Raw genomic sequence first — 23033 nt, forward strand, 5'->3', positions numbered from 1 at the left:
TATACCTGCTTATTTCTCAGTTCCTATTCTTGGATACCATTTCTATCCATTTATCTACAAATAGTTTATGGTAAGGTGTGTTTCTTGGAGGCCGCAAAAGGATAGATTCTGTTTTTCTGATCTATGTCTTTTTGTTGTGTGAGTAGAGATCGTTAATATTCAGAGTTATTGCTGGCAGATAGGTGTTAATTCCTATAATTTGTTAATTTAGTGATGTTTTCTCTGACCTCTTTTGATAAACTATGATGAGTGAAGAATCTCTCCTAGTATCCTCTGCAGAACTTGTTCTTTAGTCAGTTTGTGTCATGGAAGGTTTTAATTTCTCCTTTGGTTTTAACAACTAGCTTTGCTAGGTAGTAATAGTCTGGGTTAACAACGACAACTTCTCAAAACTTAGAATACATCTTCCTGGGCTCTTTTGTCTTTAACATTTTCTGGTTAATAATCCTATGTTATTCTGAAGGGCTTTCTTCTATAAGTGACTTGACCATTCTCTCTGTAGCCTTTAAAACATTTATTTATTCTGAATATTTAATGTGTTAACTGTAATATATTATGAAGAGTTTCTTTTCTGTTTCTGTGTGTTTGGAGTACCGTAAGCCTTTGTACCTGGATAGGCATCTCTTTCTCTAAGTATGGATTCTCTCCTCTGTAATTTCACTGAAAATATATTCTATGCCTTTGGTATGGTAGTCTTCTCCTATGCCTATAATCTGAAGGTTGTCTTTTCAAGGTATTCCAAAATTCTCCCATGTTCTGTTCATGTATTTCTAAAATTCTCATTGACATTTATTGAAAAATCCAATTCCTCTACTTGTCTTCCAGTCCCAACATTGTTTCCTACATGATCCATCTGTTTTTAGCCTTTCCATTGCGGTTCCTAGTTTGTTTCCTGAGTTTTTTATTATCCACAATCAGTTTGGCTTTTCATTAATAATTCTCTTTACCAAGTTCTATTTTCTTTCATATTTTGTATTCACATTCTTATCACATTCGGTTTTTTGTATTTTCTTTGAGTTTCTTTAGTGCAGAGTAAATCATTCTTTTAAGTTTTTGGGAAATTCTGTAAGGATCTTTTTATTGGAGTCCATTTTTAAGGGATTAATAATTTTTAGAGAAGACATGCTATCTTGTACTTCCATTCTGTTTCTCTTTTTCTGATGTCTGTGGTAAGAACTGGACAGATCAGGAAGTGCAGCAGAGTGCTTAGGACACAGTGAGGACCTTTACCTGCCTGTGGGGGCCCCTGGGTGACTAGAGAGAGCTTTCTTAGATAAATAGCAGATTGCGTGGTAGAAGGACCTGTTACCATGGTATACATGATGCTTACTGACCTATAGTTGTGGACTCCTGCTGTACACTCTCCATGCCCCTCCAAGGCACTTCAGGCAATCAGAAAGGCCTGGTTTCCTCACACATGCAATGTTGTTTGATGCTTCTGTGCCACTCTGTACTCCACTTTCTGTAAGTTAACTTATTTTTTATAGTATTTTCCCTTTGACTACTTTTTTTCAGTATCTACCTAGAAAGGTAGGTACTTACTTTTAATGTATGATATAAAGAGCATGTTCACACTTCTGGAGGCCTGACACTTAGGGAGCCAGCTGTGCTGCTATGCCATCATAGGGGCGGGGGGCAGTCTGACTAAACTGTGTGAGGCTTTGTTTTTAAGGATCATGACTCATCAATTTTTTTGTATTTTTATTAATTTATTCATATTACCTCTCAATTGTTAGCCCATCCCTTGTATTCTCCCATTCCTCCCTCCCTCCTGTTTCCCCCTACTCCCCTCCCCTATGACTGTGACTGAGGGGGACCTCGTCCCCCTGTATATGCTCATAGGGTATCAAGTCTCTTCTTGATAGGCTGCTATCCTTCCTCTGAGTGCCACCAGGCCTCTCCATCAAGGGGACGTGGTCAAAAATGGGGCACCAGAGTTCGTGTGAAAGTCCCCATTCTCCACTCAGCAGTGGAGAATGTCCTGTCCATTGGCTAGATCTGGGTAGGGGTTCAAAGTTTACTGCCTATATTGTCCTTGGCTGGTGTCTAGAAACCTACAAGAAGAACATTATGACGGGCAGATTTGGACTCATCAATTCTTAAGAAAGGAGCTCATGGCCTGATTACCTCTTAAAGGCTCGTCTTAACACACTTTGGAAAAGGCACATCCAAACCCCTCAGGAATCGGGTAATGAGGACTTTGATGCCAGAGCTGGACTTTCATGGAGTGAAAAACACTATTTAAAAATTAACAAAGTCAGCTGGGCATGGTGGCACACAACTTTAATCCCAGCGCTCGAGAGACAGAGGCAGGTGGATGGATGTAATTTCGAGGTCAGCCTGGTCTACAAAGTGAGTCCAGGACAGCCAAGTATACACAGAGAAACTCTATCTTCTAAAAAAAAATTAACAAAGGGAAACCTATGCCTTAGGAGGACAGGATGGGACTGTTACTGGCAGTGGGGTGGGCACTGAGAGTAGAAACAAGATAGTAACTCAAAGCGTTATTCCAGCTGAAAACAAGATTCTGGGTCACACAACTCTCAGGTGTATAAGCCAAGAAACAGTATGTCAGATTCTGTTGGTATGGCTGTCCATCTCCAATAAACATCACGGCCTTAAAATATAACAGGATGCTCTAATAGGCTTATATTTATATTTAAAATTGTTAATTACATTTTAAAGAAAAAGAAGACAGTATTAAGATACAACAGGTCTGTAAAAGAATATCTAGAGGTTGTAAATAGTTTGGAATTAAAATCAAGTGTCCAAAGATGCTCTAATAATCACTGAGGCTTGAGTGAAGAAATTCCACGGATTCTAATAACCCCCCCAAAAAGGAGGAGAGGCTTTAGTGAAAGAAATAATTGTGTATGCTTTTCAAGAATTTCAACCACCTTGAACAATGAATTTATACAAAGTACAATGACAGCTGTGAGAATGTCATGATGAAACCCATTCTTTTTAAAAGATGATTTTGTGTGTATGTGTGGGCCTGCATGAGTACTTGCACCATATGTGTGCAGATGAGGTGGGTGCTAGGAACCAAACCTGGTTCCTCTGCAAAGCTGCAATCACTCGTGACCCCTGAGCTGGCTCTCCAGTGCTCCTCCCATTATTTTCAGGTAAAAATTAAAACTAAAAAAAAAAACTTAAAGGTTTACAAAACATAAACTGAATAAGTAAAATCCACAGATTCATAACATTCCAAGATAGAAAAAATGGGCCAGCTCAAAACTTTAAAATGATTAGTATGTAGACTCATTCATAGTGAATGTCAGAAGAGGGGAAATATTGCCAGTTAATTCTAGGAGCTGGGAGTATAACTCAGTGGTAAAGTGTGTGCTCCATGTTATGGGGTTCTGGGATCAATTATCAGCCCCTTCTAAAAAACCTTATTCAGCTAAATTATGACCTGAACCTAGGAGTGGTGTGCAAGAAGTGGTGATATGAACAAATTAATAAATCTAGTCAAGTGCTTGCTGGCTTTGAAAGGAAAAATGCTAACTTTTATGAATTTGGGGAGAATTTAGTCCCCTTTTTAACTTTTTTTATGAATTTATAGATATTACAATATTTTATTATAAGTTTTATGGGAGGAGGTTTGCCACATTAGTTATACTATGCTTAAATAGCTAAGTTTGCTTACATCTAGTATTCAATAATCACAAATCCACAAGTATATCAGTCATTTATTAATGTTACCAATATATTTTTAATCTTCGTTGATCATTCTTGTGTCTCAACTGTTTGAAAATTTTTGTCAGATTTTAGCTAAAATAATATATAAAAGGAAATTAAGGCTTCGTATGCATGAATTATATATTTTTTATTTAATTTATTCAGGTTACATCTCAATTGTTATCCCCTCACTTGTATCTTCCTGTTCCTCCCTCCCTCCTTCTTTCACCCTATTCCCCTCCCCTATGCCTGTGACAGAAGGGCACCTCCTTCCCCACCATATGGTCACAGCCTAGCAAGTGTTTTCCTGGTGTCCTGTTTATCCTTTCTTTTGAGTGCCACCTGGCCTCCCCACCAAGGGGAAGTGGTCAGATAGGGGGCACCAGAGTTCATGTCAGAGTCAGTCTCCGCTCTCCACACAGCTGTGGAGAATGTGCTGTCCATTGGCTAGATCTGAAGAGCGGTTCTAGGTTTACTGTATGTATTGTCCTTGGTTGTTGCTACAGTAGTTTGAGCAGACGTGTATGAATTATAAAACATTGAATATTGCCTTAAGGTTTCTATTGCTGTGATAAGACATTGACCAAAAACCATTTGGGGAGGAAGGAATTTATTTTGCTTACACTTCCACATCTCATTTCGTTATGAAATGAAGTCAGGACAGGAGTGTGGAGGCAGGAGCTGGTGAAAGGCCAGGCAAGAGCACTGCTTATAGTCACACCCCAGCATCACCCGCCCAGGGGCGGCACCGTGCACCATGGCCTGGGTTGTCTCACATCAACCACCTAGGAAAATACACCACAAGCTGATATGGTGGGAACTTTTTCTTATTTGAGATTCCGTTTTCCCAAATGATTCTTGCTTATGTCAAGTTGGCATAAGACCAGCCAGCACATTAATGAAGGATTTAAAAAGGGAAAAAATAGATCAGGCTGGGGCTTTAGCTCAGTTGTAGAGCGCTGAGCATGTGTGTGATCTTGGGTTCAATCCCCACTAGGAAAAAAAAGAAAAAAAAAAGCAAAAGAAAAAAGAAACAGTAAAGAACAGATTTAAAAAAACAAAAAACCACACTAAGACATAATAATGAAGGCAAGAAAACCAAAAAGTTATTTTAAATAGTAGTGATAAGACCCAAGAAAAAGACAGTCAATATTAAGAATGGGAGAAAAAAGCCAAAGAGATTTTACTTGAATAAATCAACATGTGCCAACAAATTTGAATATGTAGATAAAATAGTAATTAAAAAAAAAAAGACTGTTGGCTCTGAAATAGTACAAGACATGAATGACTATATCCACTAAAATAATGTAACCAGTGGTCATAAAGTTTTGTCAGAGAAAAGAGGAATCCACTTCTAATTCTAAGAAGCTAGTGTGGCAGTTTGAATGAGAATGGACCATAGGCTCATATATTTGAGTACTTCGTCCCCAGTTGTTGGCACTGTTTGAGGAGTATGGACCTTGTCAGAGAAGGTATACCACTGGCAGTGGGCTTTCAGCTTTCAAAAGCCCATACCTTTTCCATTTCACTTTCTATGCCTTCCTCTTCTGGACCATGATGTGAGCTCTCGGCTACTGTTCTAGTGCCATGCCTGCCTGCTGCCATGCTCCCCACCGTTTATGGTCATTAACACTAATGCTCTGAAGTTGTAAGTTCCAAATAAACTGTAAGTTGCCTTGGTCTTATCACACCAATTAAAAAAAAAAAAAACAAAAAACAAAAAACTAAGAAAGCCCTGATGAAGAAGAGCAAAGGAAGCAAATGGTCAGTTTCCGTTGTGACTATAGATGCAAATGTTCTACATAATCACAAGCATAATATGGTATATCTGAAAACAACAATAACCATCCTTGGCTAGATGATTTATCCCAGGAATAGGAGGATGTTAAAGAGTTTGCTAATATTTCTAAGTAACAGATTGAGAATAGGGATGTCATTTTATTCAATGATTAGCACTTGCTAAATATCAGCTAGGAATGCTAATTTTTAAATTTCTTATAAACACAATATTTTCTGTTAAAGACAAGTATGCTCACTACTGTTCCTTTGAGTATACATTTTGTTGGAGAGCTTAACCATCATTAGAGAAAGCAATAGGAAAAGGACAAAATGAAGAAAGTTCTTCCTAGGCTATGATTTGAAACTGAGAAAGTCCAGGAAACTGAAAGTACTAGAACCTACAGTAGAGCGCAGCAAAGTTGCTGGATACAGGATCAATATAAATGATCATTCTCCTTATATTCCCAAAGCAGCTAGGCATAATTATGTTGACCTTTTGGTGTTGGGCACCAATTCTATGTTTACATTTTATCTGAAAACCAACCCAGTGAGTAACTGAGCACAGGACTTGAAAAATCATGCCAAAGGTCCTACAGGCGGCAAAACTTATGTGTGCCTGAGATTACAACCTAAATACATCCAAGCCCTAAAACTTGTCCTGTTTTAACTAAGTACTCATTTCCTCCCATTAGCTGTAAAGGATGTGAGCATCAGTGTCATCAGTGCTTTCTAATATTCTGTGTTTTTTTAATAGAGAAAAATCTTGCATCTGGGTTCCAAAGCCATAGATAAAATGGAATCTGTGGTCCTAGGAGAACCTTCAAGATTTCTAGGAACAAATCTAACCACTGGTAGATCATTATCCCTCAGAATGAGGCAACTAAGTAGTAGAAGCCACTCAGACCCAGAGTTCTAAGAGGGCCAAAAGCATCCAATCCCTGCTTTGTGTGCGCACAGCCTGCTGGGAAGCCAAGTCACTGGGCAGTCTCCCAGGGAAGTGTTGAGTGGGACGGAGAGCATGTCCCCCCCTACAGAAGCTGAAGACAAGGAAGGTTCTTCAGACACTAGAGTTGAAACACTAGTGACCTCGCAGTTGACTTGGTATAGTTGCTGAAATGTATTTCGCATTCCTTTTAGCAACAGCAGGAGCTATTGGCACCCTAGCCGCTGCTGTCTTGACAGTGGTGTTTCTAGTGAAACGTCTGAGTAGGGGCACAAATACAGACTATAACAGTACTCAACATGCAGATAAAAATCCTGTGCCTAGTTCCAGGATGGAGCAGGAAGCACACAAAAACTTGGATGAGATGGAACAGAGCTTACACAAGGAACTGGGTAAGAAGGATCAGCACAGACATGAAGAACTGAACCCTAAGAAACAGGAGACAAAAGGGCTGGATGAGGAACAGCACCGGGATGTGCATGGAAAGGAGCAGGGCCACCAGACTTCGTAAGTGCGGACTAAAACTCGTTCAAGTGCACCCGGGCAGCACGCGACCCATAGCAGGCTTCTTTTCTCAAGCTCACTGGGCAACAAGGTCAGGGCCTAGAAAAACCAGTTTTAATGGAGAAAGCTCAGAAACTGAGAGAGTTTAGGCGCCGCAGCGGGGTGGCTCTGGGGCGAGGGCGCCGCCCTGGCACCGCACAATGGGTGCCCACCTCACAGAGGGGCTTCGCGAGGCGCCTGAGCGCGAGCCTCACATGGGCGGCCCCTCGGGGCGGCGAGGCCGGCGGTGAGCATCCTGGCCGCGGTTCCCGGGGGACCGTGGGACGATGCAGGCGGGCGGCCCGGGCGAGCGGCGCTGCGGAGAGCGACTCCGAGGCGAGCGGCGGTGGTGAGGGCTCGGCGCTTGGGAAAGCGTCCGCAGGCCGGGACTGGCCCCACGGTTGCCCGGACACCGGTTTGCCTCGCCTCCTCGCGTCGCGAGACCGCCGCCCTGCCCTGCCCCGCGGCTCCGGGGCCTCCCCCTTTCCAGCCCTCTCTCGAACCCGGCGCTTGGCGGCAGCAGCAGCAGCAGCGAAGCCGTTGCCCAGCGGGCGCTGACGGGAGTGACCGAGGGCGAGGCCGCCGAGCCCTAGCCGACCGGCAGCTCGCGCCTCCCGGGGCCGAGCGCGCAGGCGCAGACCGCAGTAACTGCCGGTTGGGGGCGGCGAACCGCAGTAGAGACGAGGTGGCGGGCAGGGTGGAGGCGGCGCGGCGCCGGGAGGCGGTTCCACCTCCGCAGTTCCGACGCCCTGCCCTAGATTTTTCTCTGACGGAGAGTGGGTCCTCTCTTCTTTGCTTCTCGCAGGAGTCGCAGTGCCCGCAGTGGCGGCCCGCAGCGGGACGCGGTCCACGCTGCCCGACCCGTAGGCGGGATGTCGGTGGTGGGCATTGACCTGGGTTTCCTTAACTGCTACATCGCAGTGGCGAGGAGCGGCGGCATCGAGACCATCGCCAACGAGTACAGCGACAGGTGCACGCCGTAAGTGTCGCACGCCCATTTCCCTGGACGTCCCCCCATTCCCGTCCCTCCCACCCCTCTCCGTCCCCCGGGACAGGTGCAGCCGCTACAGCCAGGACCAAGAAGGGCAGGGGCTTCGTACTGGCTCCTCGGCTAGCCCGGCTCTCCTTACCTGGCCTCGGTTGGCCGCAGGCGCCCCTGACCCTCTAGGTCCCCTGCGTTAGGCTCTGGGAATGGGCTAGTGCCGGGTCACCTCAGCGTGGCATCAGATACATGGAAGAAAGGTGTAGGGTTGCTGGCGCGGAGTGGCCTGGGATTATCCTGGGCTAGGCTGCCGGCTAGAGCGCTGCATCCTGCTCTCCCTCCCCCATCTCCCGAGCGACAGCTTTCTCAGAAAAGTGACCCCGATATTGCACACCTTAAAAATAAATGCCAGTTTTTCTAACCCTAGAAGCCATTTGCTTTACTTATTTATCCATCTGTGTATCTATAGAAGGAGAGGTGAGGTGTCCTTGAGAATTTGAGATGCTATGACCAGAAGGGATTAGGTTAACAGCGCATTCGCAATAAGAGACTTCACAGTGGCGATCTTGATCATATACTGGCAATAGCTGTCAATTAGTGGAAATTGCTGGGGTTAGAGGCTACTACCGAAAATGTGTTGCGCCAGAGTGAAATGTTGGTGAGTCAGAGGCGACTATCCTGTATAAACAGGATTGCGGAGTGTTTCCATTATGAACTCTTGATGAAAGACTTTGTAGCATTATGTCATGGAAACATGTATCCACATGTTCACTTGTTTCTCCTTTCTAGAAAGTTTGTGGGCAAAGAAATATAACTAATACTTGCATAATGAAAAACTCTTCTCCTGTTAACATGTAACTTTATGAGGAAAATTCTGTTCATGAGTTTTTTATGGAAAAGTAATTGTTTGACCTTTGTGAATGATCTAAACTATATTTTAAATTAAACTATTGTCAGCCAAGATCAGTGTTAAGCCATCTTTAAATGTTGAGGTTATAACAACTCTAGTAGCTTAAGAATATGGCAGTATGTTTCAGAATAGAATTTGTGAATGCAGAGTGCCTTGATTTCTTTTCAAATATAGTCTAGAATGCTTTGGGCCTCTTTTTTTTTTTTTTTTTTTTTTTTTTTTACTAGATTGGCCCATCTCTATTGAAATTCTAGATGTTTATAAACACAAATGTGGACATAAATCAAGTAATTGTCATAATCCCAGGACCAATAATTTACTCATTATTTGTTCATTTATTAGGTAAATCTATTATGAAAAAAATTACTAAACTTAGAACATGAAAAGATAAAATTAAAAATTATAATTCTATCCAGAAATAAAATTTCTAGATGGTTTCCTATTTGTTTTTAAGATAGAAAAACTTGATGTTCTGTTCATTAGCCTATGTGTGAAGAATCTCTTTACCATTGGTTCTAGTGTTGTATAATCATTTCATTAATCTATCTTATGTTCTACCTTCAGGTTATATTTTATTTTTGCAAATGATGTTACAATAACTTTGTTGTTTACATTTTGGGTTTGGGTTCAAGTTTGTTTTGTTTGAGAATTCACATTTAGTGAATGATAAACAACTATGCACTTTTAAGATGATTTTATTGCTTCTGACAAAAAGTCAATGACCATATTTGCTGTTTTTGTTTTTTAAATTAAATTTATTTAGGGGGTTATAAGGGCTGAATGATACAAACTAGAACATAGTCAAGCCTAATAAAAATCTTCAAGTATTAATACAAAACAAAACAATTCTCCAGTCATTGCTTTGATCTATGAGTAAGGAGTCTGATATTACATAATATAAATAGGTATTAAGAATTCGAGATGGTTCACATGCCATTAGTAGTCTCTTTTAGTGTACATTCATCATACAGATTAGTCATCCCTGTGATCTGGTAAAACACATTTTCAAAAGTAGGTTGCAGATGGAAGTTTGCAGATTCTCTATCCACACATTGATGATTAAAAGAACCTTAAGATTGTTAGCCTAATAACATAATAGTTAATGTGTATCTACAATGATCAGTTTCTAGTTTTATTTTTTGAGATAAGGTTTTGGGTAAGTAGCCCAGGCTGATTTGGGACTTGGTAGTCCTGCCTCAACCTCCTGAGTACTGAGATGAACATGCGTTGCCCAGCCTAATACCGGATCATCTTTTTAAATATTTTTCTGTGTGATTTATAGCTCAAGTTATGAGCTAATTTAAATTACAAGTTGTTTAATAAGCACTTGGAAGCTTATATTACTTTTTCCAATTGTTAAAATATTTAATGCTTTTGGCCATAATAAAAGATTTGAAGTTTCATGTTGTCACTAAATTATATATGCCTAGAGTTTATTTTTCTAAAAAGCATATTAGAAAGCCTATAGCAACAATATGCCTTCTGTGGACACTGTTTCCCTCTCCATCTCCTATCAAGACATTTCCCCCAGTTAAGCAGTATTCAAATGCCTTTTCCTCTGCAGAACTTCTCAAGTCTCTTTACTTAAAACAACTGAAAGCCTCTTTAAGAGAAGACTGTTTCCCAAGCTCACTTTAATGTCTAAAGAATCATGTTTTACAGAAACTTTGAGATCTATGCCAAGGCAGTAATTCTCAGATGGAAGTGATTCTGCCCACACAGGGACATCTTACACTTACTTGAAGACTTTTTTGGTTGTAGAAAAGGTGCTATTAGCATCTTGTGGGTAGACATCAGCATATTCAACTGTTACAGGGCACAGTACATCCCCACTTATCCAACAAAAGAAGTGTCTGGTCCAGAATAACAGGATTGCCATGGTTGAGAAATTCTGCTCTCTGGACACCTTGGCACTACAGTTGAAACAAACACGTTGCTAAGCTGTTGAAATTTTGATTCAGCGCCAAACTGGCACCATAGGAAGAGGGTCAGAAGGGCTCACTGAGGAAGTGAAGAGATTGAAACTGCTTGGCTGTCTCATTATTCATCAAGCAATAACACAGTGGCAGCACAAGGGCTAAGACTACCGGGGTCTGTGTCCCTGATAAGAGGAAAGAAAAAGAAAAAGTAGGACTGTTTCTTAAAGCTTATGTGACAAATTTGAGAGGGGCAGATGTAGAGATGGCTGAATTGAAAGTTCAGTGGGCATCAGTGTAATAGCATCAGCCCTTAAGCCATTACTCTGACATATACCCTTTGTCTTATATTAAACCACCATATACTATTATCTCTATTACTCAGAAACTTAATGAATTCCCATTGCCTGATGCAAACATTTCAAAGTTATGATCAGGCCGTTGAGGCTCTAGACAATCTGGCTTGATACTATCTTAATCAAACTCTGCAAGTGCTATTTTTTTTTAACTGTGTTTTATTTGGGGATCCTTACCCCTCTAACTCCCTTCCAAGCATAGGTAGGAGAGAAAGAAGGTTAGAAGGGAGAGGGGATGTAGGTCTCTTGGTTACTTCCTGCTGGTTAGGGTCATCGGGTTCTTTGAGGCAAGTCCAGTCTTTGTTTCAGTATATCTCCAACTTCTCCTCAAATTGAATCAAAAGCAACCCAGGGCAGCAGGGGGAAGCAGCAGCTGTCTTCCTTCTCAGAGCCCCTCCCCCTCCAGTCTCTCTCCTGGCTCTGGCATTTATTCCTTCTCCAGAGTCCTCAGAATTAAACTATCTGCAGCTAACAAAGAACCCCTCCCAGAGCCCACACAAGGAAAAGAATTTGCTGCTATAGATAATCCGAATCAGCCCCATATCCCACACCTGGGTTTAAAACAGAAACGTGTTTATATAACATCACTAAGTTTTTAAATACACCAAAACTTTCCACTATGAGACTTTCTTATGAAACTATCCAAATTACCTTTAGGATCCATGTTTCTGTTCATTCAGAAAGTGCCCTTACTGTGGACCAATCAGTGATCCTTGCCAGTACTGTGTAGTAGAACTTTCTATTGTGTATGTTTCTTCTCTATTTATTTAGTTTTTTTATATCTACAAGCTACATGTAAATGTAAGGAACCTGAAATGTGACTAATTTTGAGGCACAAAACTTTGTTATTTTAATTTACATTTTACCAATCATATATGAGCATTAGCTACCATGTTGATGAGTGCAGTGAGGACAGTGTACCTTGTTTCGTACAGATTTCACCTTTTGATCTAGAGATAGAGCTGGAGAGCTGAGTTGTATTAGATGGTAATATATACTATGGAAAAGAAAAGTGGTTTTAGGTACTATAAGATGTTTGTGTTGGGGAAGATTGGAAATGTTTATATAGGACTGTCAGGGAAAGTGGCAGACTTGATAACTTCTAAAGAAACTTACTTGGCTTCCAATTCTAATGGCTGGAAGATACAGCCTGCGCAGTGCTGGTGTTCTGGCAAGGGCCTCTGGCTAGGTCACAACCTGTCAGAGAAACAGAAAGGGGGCATGCTGTATGTGTTAGGGGCCTAGCATTCTTTAGTAAAATGGGCATTGATTTTCTGAGTCTGGTGCCCATAATATGACTGTCTCCATGTTGAACAATGCCCCACATCTTTAAGGTTCTACCATCTCAGTGCCATTGCTTTTGGGACTAAGTTTTTAGCACACGAACCTTTAGAAGCAAACCATAGTCAATCTCAGCAGCACCTTGTGCCTGGAATGTCATTTTCCAAAAAACTGCTACAAATTAAATTCTTTGATCTCTTTTCAAGTCTTAATTTAGAAATTGCTTCTCATAAGCCTTGTTATGTAGAAGTGGCTGCTCTTGTTCATCAGCTTATGTATTTTGTTGAATTTTTAAAATAAATTACAAATTCTCCAGCAGTAGAAAGTGCCTTATTGTATACATAGTGTTTGTTGATTGAATAGTTTATTGTAGTTAAAACTAAAATCATGGAAACATTTTCTACAATCATATAAAAATGTTATTCTTTAATTTTATGTTATATGAAAAATGGAGGCTATAATAGCAACCATTTGCATTTTTATTATGTGTCAGATGTTGAAAGCATTTCTCAACGTCTATGTTCACTCTCCTGATCCTCACATAACCTGATGAGCAAGTGTTGTCATCACTGTCACCATATGGGAACTGAAGCAAAGGATGCTTACGTAACTCCCCCCAAGATAACCTGGCTGTTGAATGGCAGAGCTAGAGTGGAAATCCAAGCAGCTTTACTTTGCTAAATATGATTGCTTTTTAATAGGCCTCAGACCAGTAGAATTTGAAAAACAATTTTGATAGCAATACAGTATTGGCAGTCATTGGGATAGTTTTTTAAATTCTAAAATTCTGATCACTAGTCTGTTATAAAGTTTAGAAATATGTAAAGGTTTTATTTCTACTAATGATTGTTTTCATTTTTAAAAATTTATTCTTGTACAAGAAAAGCCCTATAGAACCATATAAACAGTGTGCCAGTGAACAGAGAAACTCTTGTTCTCATCTTATCCAGGGCCTGTATATCTTTGGGATCCAGAACCCGAGCTATTGGAAATGCAGCTAAAAGCCAGGTATGCTATTAGTGTGGCTATTTTGACTTAAAGGGAAAGTTAAATGCATGGCAGTAAGTTTCCATAGTATATAGTTGAGAACTGCAAGTAGGTCAGAGTCTAACATCACTGTGTTTTGTCAGAGACAGCTTTGCCGAGTGTGGTGGCACATGCCAGTAACCCCAGCTGCTGAGGCAGTAGAAGTAAGAGTTCAGGACCAGCATAAGCTGCATGAGATACTGTTTCCAAAAAAAGGATGGAGTGTGGGAGAAGGGGGAGAAGCATATTTGCTTTGAGTTGTGGGATAATTTTTTTCATTTTATTTAAAATATTGTACAGTTGGAATACCCTTCCAGGTGGATTTTTTCTGTCTGATCACTTTTTGTAAGGGACAGTCTTCAGGATCACTCAGTGACTAACAAGAAATGTTCTTAGTAAAAGAAAGTGGAGGGAACAACGTAGATGACTTCCAGGATGCTTCAGTGTGGCCCTGAAATTTAATTATGGCTCCAGGCCTTCTGAAATGCTAATGAATAGAATATTAAAGTTTGCCTGGTGCCTTAATGGTTTTGCGTTATTTCTCTAAACCTAAGCCCTTGGTAGTTATTTCTTATGTTTTATATATAGCTGGGTTGTTTTCCTATTCTCGTGTCTGTAAACCCAGTACTAAGAAGACTGAGTTAGGATGATCAGGCATGCAAAGCTGATCTCAAGTAAGTTTAAAGCCAGCCTGAGCTACATGACACCCTCCTTCAAAAAATAAGTAAGTTAATGTGCCATTATTTCCTTGTGACTTTGTAGCAATCACTTACTTATTCAAAACCTTTTGCTTATAACTTTGAAAGAATGTCTTTTATAACTGCCTTGTGAAACTGTTCTGTTTTCTATGTTCTTAGTGTATACAAATGTAAATTATGTGCTAAAATAGCTCCTTTAATTAGGATTATATATCACATGTTGGTGGGTTTTTTTTTGTTGTTTTTTTTTTTTTTTGGTTTTTCGAGACAGGGTTTCTCTGTGTAGCCTTGACTGTCCTGGACTCGCTTTGTAGACCAGGCTGGCCTCGAACTCACAGCGATCCGCCTGCCTCTGCCTCCCGAGTGCTGGGATTAAAGGCGTGCGCCACCACGCCCGGCCATGTTGGTGTTTTTAAGAGTTATCTTTTACGTGTGTGTGTCTGTTTTCTGTGTGTGTACATACAGGTGTGGGGCCATGCCCATGGAGGCCAGAAGACAGTGTTGGGTCCTTTGGAGCTGAAGTTGCAGGCCTTGCTGGCCACCTGATGTGAGTTCTGGGATCCAAACTCAAGTCTTCATGACTGAGCAGCAAGCTCTCTTAGCCACTGAGCCATCTTTCTAGCACCGTCATATTTTGACTGCTTTAAATTTACCAGGAATAATTTTTGTTTAAAGCAGCCTGTAATATTATATCTCCTATGAATTAAACCACCCCTATGTCTTCATCCCACAATGGAAACTCAAGATGTTTGACTTTAAAGGTCACTAGGAAAGCAGACACTGAATTTCAGTAACAGCATATAGTTTGAACAGAAAATTAACTTGTCAAAATATCAGTCATTTACAATTAAGACTGTTGCTTAGCACTATGCTACACGGAAGGAGTATTACTAGTCTAGAAGTGATTCTCAATGAGAGCAATATATTATACATAAGATATCTCACAAGAAAGGAAAAAATGATTTTTAAAAAAACACTTTAACTAAAAACTGGAAAAATGGAGAAGGGTTTGGAGAAATGGCTCAGCAGTTAAGAACACATAGTGCTCCTGCAGAGGACCAGAGTTAGCTTCCCAGGACTGCCAGGAAGTCCAGCTCCAGATCTCACTCCCTCTTCTGGCCTCCAAGAGCCCTGTACTCATATGCATCCACACACCCACACACACACACACACACACACACACACACACACACACACACACACTCACACCCACACACACACCCACACACACACCCACACACCCACACACACACACACACACACACACACACGCACACGCACACACACACACACACCCACCCACACACACACACCCACATACCCACACCCCCCACACCCACACACCCACACACACCCCCACAACATAACTCGCAATGAGAATATGCTTTAGAGTGAAGGGGAAACACAGAGTCAAAGATAGTAATTCACTGGCTCAAAAGTGCTGGACATCCGGTAGAAAGATGGTGCAGCAGTCAAGAATATGCCTGTTGTTCAGAGGACCCAAGTTTGATTCCACATGGTGGCTCACAGCTGTCTGTAACTCCACTTCAGAAGATTTGATTTCTCTTCTGGCCTCATCAGGCACCAAACATGCAAGTGGTGTGCAGCTCCACACTCAGGCAAAATAACCATACACATTTTTTTTTCAAAATGCTGAAAACAAAGAGATGATTTGTCAATAGATTTTCATCATGTTCTCTCTCTCTCTCTCTGACTAATTCCTAGGATAAGAGAATTTTAGAGGTAATATTTAAGATGCATATGTACTCACACTATAACTTTACTTTTGTTGCAATAGAAGAAAATGAATGAAATAAAATTCTGAACTTGACTATAAGGGATTAGGTATCTGATGGTTTTAAGTATTATGATAGTATCTTATTTTGCCTCATTAGGTGATTGATAAATTCAAATATTTATTGCCAACAGATAGTAACAAATGTAAGAAATACAATTCATGGCTTTAAAAAGCTTCATGGGCGATCGTTTGATGACCCCACTGTGCAAACGGAGAGAATCAGGCTTCCCTATGAACTGCAGAAGATGCCTAATGGAAGTGCAGGGGTTAAGGTAAGCCTTGTGTTTGCAGGGTGCAAGTGTCTCCTTAAAGGAATCACCTTTATCACCTGAAGTGTAACTTCCCTGCTCAGAACATGGTACATATTTACATCTCTCCTGGCTGATTTATTGTCAACTTGACACAAGTTAGTTATTTGTGAAGGGGAACTCTAAATTGAGGAAATGCCTCAAGTATTTGCCTACAGGCAAATCTGTAGTACATCTTCCTAGTTATAAAACTGGGAGAGCCCAGGCTGTGGTTGTGGTGCCACCCCTAAGCAGGTGGCGGGGGGTGGGGGGGTGGGGGGGGTGGGTTCCTGGGGTGTATAAGAAAGCAAGTTGTACAAGCTATGAGGAGCAAGCCAGTAAACAGCGTTTCCTATGGCCTCTGCATCAGTCCTTGCCTCCAAGTTTCTCCTCTGACTTCCGTAGATGAGGGACTACAATAGTAAGCTGAAATAAACTCTTCCCTCACCAAGTTGGTTTGGTCTTAGTGTTTAATCACAGCAATAGAAACCCAAACTAGGACAGCATCAAAGAAATAGTCAAGTATGCAAGAACTGTAGTGAATACAAAACCATTCTATCTTAGATAGTAACTTTTAAAAGCAGTATTTTTCTTTGAAAGAAGAAATGACTATCAGTAGGAGAACTCCAGTAGGTGAGGGTCTGCGAATAAAGGCAGAGCCATGAGCGGCTAGAAGAATACACCCAAAGTAGTGTAGCTGCCAGCATTTTCTCAGGTTTACAAGAGCTTTGTAATATTTAGAAGTGCTAAAGCAAACTTAATTCTAAGAGATGAATTCTGAGTTTTTGAGTGTATTCTAGACATTTAAAGTAGAAATTGGTCAACACAAACTAGTGAGATGCTTCAAAGCACAGTCAGTGTATGACTCAACAATTCTACTCCTCTGATTTTATTAACCAGAAAAAGTTAAAAATATGTACACAAAACTCTTGCATATGAATTTTCAAAGTATAACTTATAGTAACAAAGTTATATATATATATATGTGTGTGTGTGTGTGTGTGTGTGTGTGTGTATACATAATTTGTGTATGTATATATTTATGTGTCCATCATAAATTCGATAGGTGAAATACATCTACAGGAGAATAGTATGCAACCATAAAAAGAACAGACTGGTATGTGTTACATCATATGTGATCTATAAATACATGCTACGTAAAAGAAGTCCAGAACAAAAGTCCACATTATTTAGTATGAGTCTTTTTATTTGTAGTATCCATAATATAGTAAATCCATGTGGGCAGAAAGTAGATTAGTGATGGCTAAGGGTTAAGAGGAAGGGGAAATGGGATGGACATAGACCTAACTTCTATGAGGAGATTTTTGAAGTGGTGATGAAAACGTTCTATAAGTAGAAAGTGGAGATCCATGTGAATTTCGTAGACCCCTTAAAGTATAGTACCTAAAACTTTGTTGTATGCATATCCCTACAGATATGCTTGTGTTTCCTGTTTTAGAAGAGGATTCTGACTAGAGTGGATGGCAGATTTTAATAAGGAGAAAGAAGATGTTTAGATAGGTCATGAATGTCCCACGAGAGGTTGAAGACAGAGATGGATCTTGAAGGCATGCTTTGGCATAATTTGTGGGTCAGTGGGCCATGTGGTTGCTGGGAGTTGAATCCAGGTCCTCTGGAAGAGTAACCAGTGCTCTTAATCCCCGAGCCACCTCTCTGCCCTGCTGTGCGTTGCTTTTAAGTGTGTCATAAAGGTTAAATTACTTTCAAGTTCCTTGCTCAAGTTTATAGTATATTACTAAATACAACACTGTTAGGCAATGAAGTGTAGCAATACCTGGTCTCCATTAATTTAATTGTTTGTTTTTTCTTTTGTTTCTTTTGGTTTTTTGAGACAGGGTTTCTCCGTGTAGCCTTGGCTGTCCTGAACTAGCTTTGTAGACCAGGCTGACCTCATTCACAGTAATCTGCCTATCTCTGCCTCCTTGACTACTGGGATTACAGGAGTGTGCCCAGCTTAATTTTAAGCTTTATACTTAATCCATGCTTGCCCTAGGACCTCTGGTATAATACATATCACATTTTATTAATAAGGATTTTTTCATCTTATTTTGTGTTTTAAATTTCCTTTTTCCAAAAACATGTGACTTACACAGTCATGTTAGGCCCAGGAGAGTACTAACTAACTTTAAAAAAGAAAGAAAGAGAGGAAGAAAGAAAGGAAAGAAAAAGAAAGAAAAATATATTTCTTCCTTCATTATTTGCATCACACTTGGAAAAGTGAATGGTAGAAATTAATGAGTTTATGGTTGAGGACTTAAGAGGTCCCTTCAAAATAATGCACCTACAGTTGTTAGTGTACTTAGTTATGTGGAGCTAAAAGAGCGAGGCATGCTGGGTGACTGTAAGGGGCTGAGCTGTTCCTGCTGTGGTGCGGTGTGCACAGACCGATGCTAAGTGCACACGCTGGGTGAGTAGGTGACTCTTAGCGTGTCAATCTTGGTTGTAGGTGCGGTACCTGGAGGAAGAGAGGCCCTTTGCAATCGAGCAAGTCACGGGGATGCTGCTGGCTAAACTTAAAGAGACCTCAGAAAATGCCCTGAAGAAGCCAGTGGCTGACTGTGTGATCTCGGTGAGCAACAGTGCATTGACATCCAGGAGAAAGGCTTCTCTTTGTAATTTCTCCCTTTGGCCTGAAAATAACTTATATTGACTTTCTTTTCCAAAAGCTTCCTTATTTGGGAAATATTAGAATTGACTTTCCTATAAAGTCGGTTCTGATAGTCAGCAAACCTTCAAAAACTAGTGTGTTTTATTATTTTAATGGCTGTTGCCCCTGCCACTAATAAATGTCTTCCTAAGGAACAAGTGAGATGGCTCAGCAAGTATAGGCCCTTGTCACAACATGGGGAGAACCTGATTGATCCCCAGACACCACATGTGAAAGAAGAGACCCAGTTCCTGAGGGCTGGCCTCCGCCTCCTGCTAGTGTGCCCCTCCCACATGTGCACACACAAGTCTACACAGAGATAGACACTGAACAAATGTAACTTTAAAACACTCGTAACAGAAAATCTTCTTTCAGAGCTTTTAGCTTCTCCAACTTTAAATACCGTAATGTTTCAAGGAGCAAATTAAAAATTCAAAGTTAAGGATGTGAAGTTTTAGATAGGAATTTGATGTTATAGATATTCTGTTTCGTGGGGGGGGGGGGGAAACCAGATATTTCTTTAAGAATCCTTCCTTAAGGATTAATATTTATCTGTCATAGCTTAATCTCTTGAAATCTCACTGAATATTGTTAACTACTTTTTAACATACATGTTTTTACTTAATTTGAACATATGAAAGTTAGCTACCTAAGTTCAAGAGTCTCATATCCAAAACCAGAATTAGATTATGAACTGCTCAGTAAATTTAATCATTACATATTCTCATTAGTTGAATTTAATGAGAAAGAAATGTTAGTTTAGTACTTTGCTTTGTAACCATTTAGAAATAGCAGGTGTCTATCATTGATCAGGCACTCTAGAAGTTTCCATGTGTATTAATGCATTTAGGAAGCCTCAGAGATCTCCCATGAGTGTAGACTATTACTTCTTAGTTTTCATATTGAAAAGCAAAGAATTGAGATAATTTATTTTCAAAACTTTGTTTGCAATGTTGCCACTTTGAATATACGTTTTAAGAATGGTACAGGTGCCTTAGGGTCCATCTGTCACAGTTGTAAACATGGGGACTACTGTTCTGTTCTTTGGACTACTATAACTGCTACAAAAACACTTGTTCATAAATTGCCCCCAAAATACTATATGAACTATACATATTAATTTATAGACTTTTAAATTTTTTCTTTTTTTCTTTTTGTATTAATTAAACATTTTTCAGTTTTTACATATACACATTTAAAGACTTTTTAAGAATGAGAATACTAATGTACAGGACAAACAAGCACATCAAACAGAACACAGTAAAAGTAGAGACTACTGACTTAAAATTTATGCTGGGCATGATGTCATGTGCCTCTAATCCCAGCACTCAGGAGGCAGAGGCAGAAGCAGACAAATCTGCATTCAAGGCCAGGTTGGTCTACATAGTGAGTTCCAGGACATCCAGGATATATAGTAAGAACCTGTATAAATAAATAAGAATAACAGCAAACAAAAGTGTAAGATGGCTCAATAAGTAAAGGCACTTGGCACTCAAACCTGATGCCATACATTCAGCCCTCTGAACCCATGTGAAGGATTAAGGAGAGCGCTGCTTCCGAGAGTTGTCTCTGACCTCTGTACACGTGCTGTGGCATTGCACATCCACCCCCATACACAGCCTAATTAAAGAAAGAAAGAAATAGTGAGCTGTGTATTGTGATTCATACCAAGAATCCCAGCATCCTGAGAATTTAAGGTCATCAAGGCACTGAGTTATTTTGTACATTAATATATCCAGTAAATATTTTTAAAATTTTGGACTAAAAGCGTTTCTTGGCTTGATGTAAATAAGTATAAATAAATCTTTGTATATTTTAAGCTTGATGTTAACATTTTAGTATAAAGAATAATTTTTTTCTGTTTTAATTTTTTATTAGTTCTTTGAAACTTTTATATAACATGTTATATTGACCCTTGTCCATAACTCCTCTAAGATCCAATTTTCTTCAGTATCCACCCATTTTGTGTCCTTATGTATTCATGGGTATGTGTAATCTGCTGGATTATAGTTTAATTACCAAAGGCTATCTTCTTAAAACAAAACCAACTGGCCCTCTCCTGGAAGCTAAAACTACCAATACCTCCCCAAAGTAGGGTTGAGATTTGGACTGGTTTGAGCTTGTACTGTTCTTGTGCACACTGTGACAACTGCTGTGATTCCTATGTGCAATTGTCCTTCCTTTTTTTTTTTATATAAACAGTATTTTTGATAACTTATAAAATAGGCTTTTCATAACTTCCTACAATATATATTCCCCATCTTGGAAACATAGCCATTCGAAACACCTGGGTTTCGTTATCTAGTTGTATATACATTTCCCAGAATGAAATTATGCTCTGCATGACATTTTTTTGTTATGTGTATGTGTACCTGGTTGTTTGTGTGCCATGTGTGTGCCATGCCATAAAGCCCAAAAGAGGACCTCAGATTTCTTGGAACTGCCTGATCTGGGTACTGGGAACAGGACCCTAGTGCTCTGAAAGAGCAACATGTGCCCTTAGCCAGTGAGCCATCTGTCCAGCCCTTCATGTCCTGACAATGGAGACATAGCTGATCTTAGCTACATAGGAGTCTACTATATGGATTTATATTAGATATACCTAATCTCATTTTAGCAGAGCCTTAGAGGTTTAAGTTCCATTATTAAAGGTGGAGTAATATTTTATTTTGGGTTTTTTGTTTTGTTTTATGTTTTGTCTTTGAGACAGGTTCTTACTATGTAGCCCTGGCTGGCCTGAAATTCACTTTATAGACCAGACTGGCCTCAAACTCTTAGAGATCCTCCTACCTCTGCCTCCCAAGTGCTGGGATTAAAGGTATTTTAATTGTCTAATATATTAGTCAGGTTTTCAATACTGTATTAAAGTAATGGAGACAGCCTAACTTTTAGTGAAATCAGGTTTTTTTTTAGCCCATAGTTTTTGAGACTGGTTGTTAATAATGGGCAATTCTATCAGTTTGTACTATGGTGAGAACGTAAAAGGATCATTGGCAAGAATGCATATGAAGAAAAGACCAGCCTGCCATACAAGAATCCAGACAGAAATAGAGCCCATCGTCCCTTTCCAAAAGGACGTATTTAACCAGTCCACATCCACAGAATCCACAGTGAGGACCAGCACAGGGGCCCTAGAGACAGTTGTCCAAACCCCAGGAACCAGACCAACACTGGTTCTTTAGGTAAACAGAAGTGGTGATCCTGCCATACTGATTGCATTTATGTTCACACTCCAGATCCAATCTGTGTGGAATAGAAACTCTCCAACTTAAGAACCTCTATCGTATTGTACGATGATTTAAAGTTAGGTGTTTTCCTGCAGTTACTAATAGTCTGTGACTCTGAGGCAGTAACTCGTGACTGTTCTTACCAGATCCCGAGCTTCTTCACCGATGCAGAGAGAAGGTCGGTGATGGCTGCCGCCCAGGTTGCAGGCCTAAACTGTCTGAGGCTGATGAATGAAACCACCGCAGGTTGGTGATGGCCACTTGAAAAAAGTTAGCATTTTTCTCTCTATAGCTTTTTAAAAAACCTTTGTATTGTTTATAGTTTGTTACTTTGGAATAAAAAAATTTGGAAGAGGTCGAATTCTTATTTGAACTTGAAGAATCGTTACTGCCGTAACTCTTTACAAATGAGTTGTGAGAATAAAATACTAAACAATTTGTGAAAAGTTAATGTAGATTGAATCTATATTTTACCATACTGTATATTAAAGTACATTTTAAAAATGACTTTTCTTTGTCTTGTTTTCCAAATGACAGCTATACAACAATTAACCTAATATTTGTTCTCACACAGTTGCACTGGCATATGGAATTTATAAACAGGATCTCCCTTCATTAGATGAGAAACCAAGGAATGTTGTGTTTATCGATATGGGACATTCTGCCTATCAAGTCTCTGTCTGTGCGTTTAACAAAGGAAAACTTAAAGTAAGTAACTCAGTTGCTTTCTGTATATAACTTTGATGAGTAAGAGCTCACAATATGGGCTGGAGAGATGGCTCAGAGCTTGAGAACACTGGCTGCTCTTCCAAAAGTTCTGAGTTCAATTCCCAGCAACCACATGGTGGCCCACAACCATCTATACTGAAATCTGGTGCCCTCTTCTGGTGTGCAGGCATACATGCAGGTGAAACACTGTATACACAATAAATAAATAA

At 40.1% G+C, this 23033-nt stretch overlaps 1 protein-coding gene across 3 annotated transcripts in view; it reads left to right on the top strand.

Annotated features, from left to right (window-relative positions):
• The first annotated feature begins 6446 nt into the window (after positions 1–6446).
• Positions 6447–23033, top strand: part of HSPA4L (heat shock protein family A (Hsp70) member 4 like) — a 49388-nt gene continuing 32801 nt past the window's right edge. Inside the window, exons 1-7 of one of the 3 annotated variants that reach the window (XM_084768501.1) lie at positions 6447–6910; positions 7752–7925; positions 13342–13399; positions 16045–16185; positions 18668–18790; positions 22242–22341; positions 22670–22803. In XM_084768501.1, coding sequence (XP_084624627.1) covers positions 6576–6910; positions 7752–7925; positions 13342–13399; positions 16045–16185; positions 18668–18790; positions 22242–22341; positions 22670–22803 — 1065 coding nt within the window. In that variant the 5' untranslated portion in view covers positions 6447–6575. Of the gene's footprint in view, positions 6911–7117; positions 7194–7278; positions 7296–7751; positions 7926–13341; positions 13400–16044; positions 16186–18667; positions 18791–22241; positions 22342–22669; positions 22804–23033 lie in introns of those variants that run through there. The other 2 variants (XM_084768502.1, XM_084768503.1) reach the window with 2 other exon arrangements.

The sequence above is a fragment of the Acomys minous genome (assembly GCF_964271855.1).
Source record: "Acomys minous genome assembly, chromosome: 19".
Taxonomy (NCBI): domain Eukaryota; kingdom Metazoa; phylum Chordata; class Mammalia; order Rodentia; family Muridae; genus Acomys; species Acomys minous.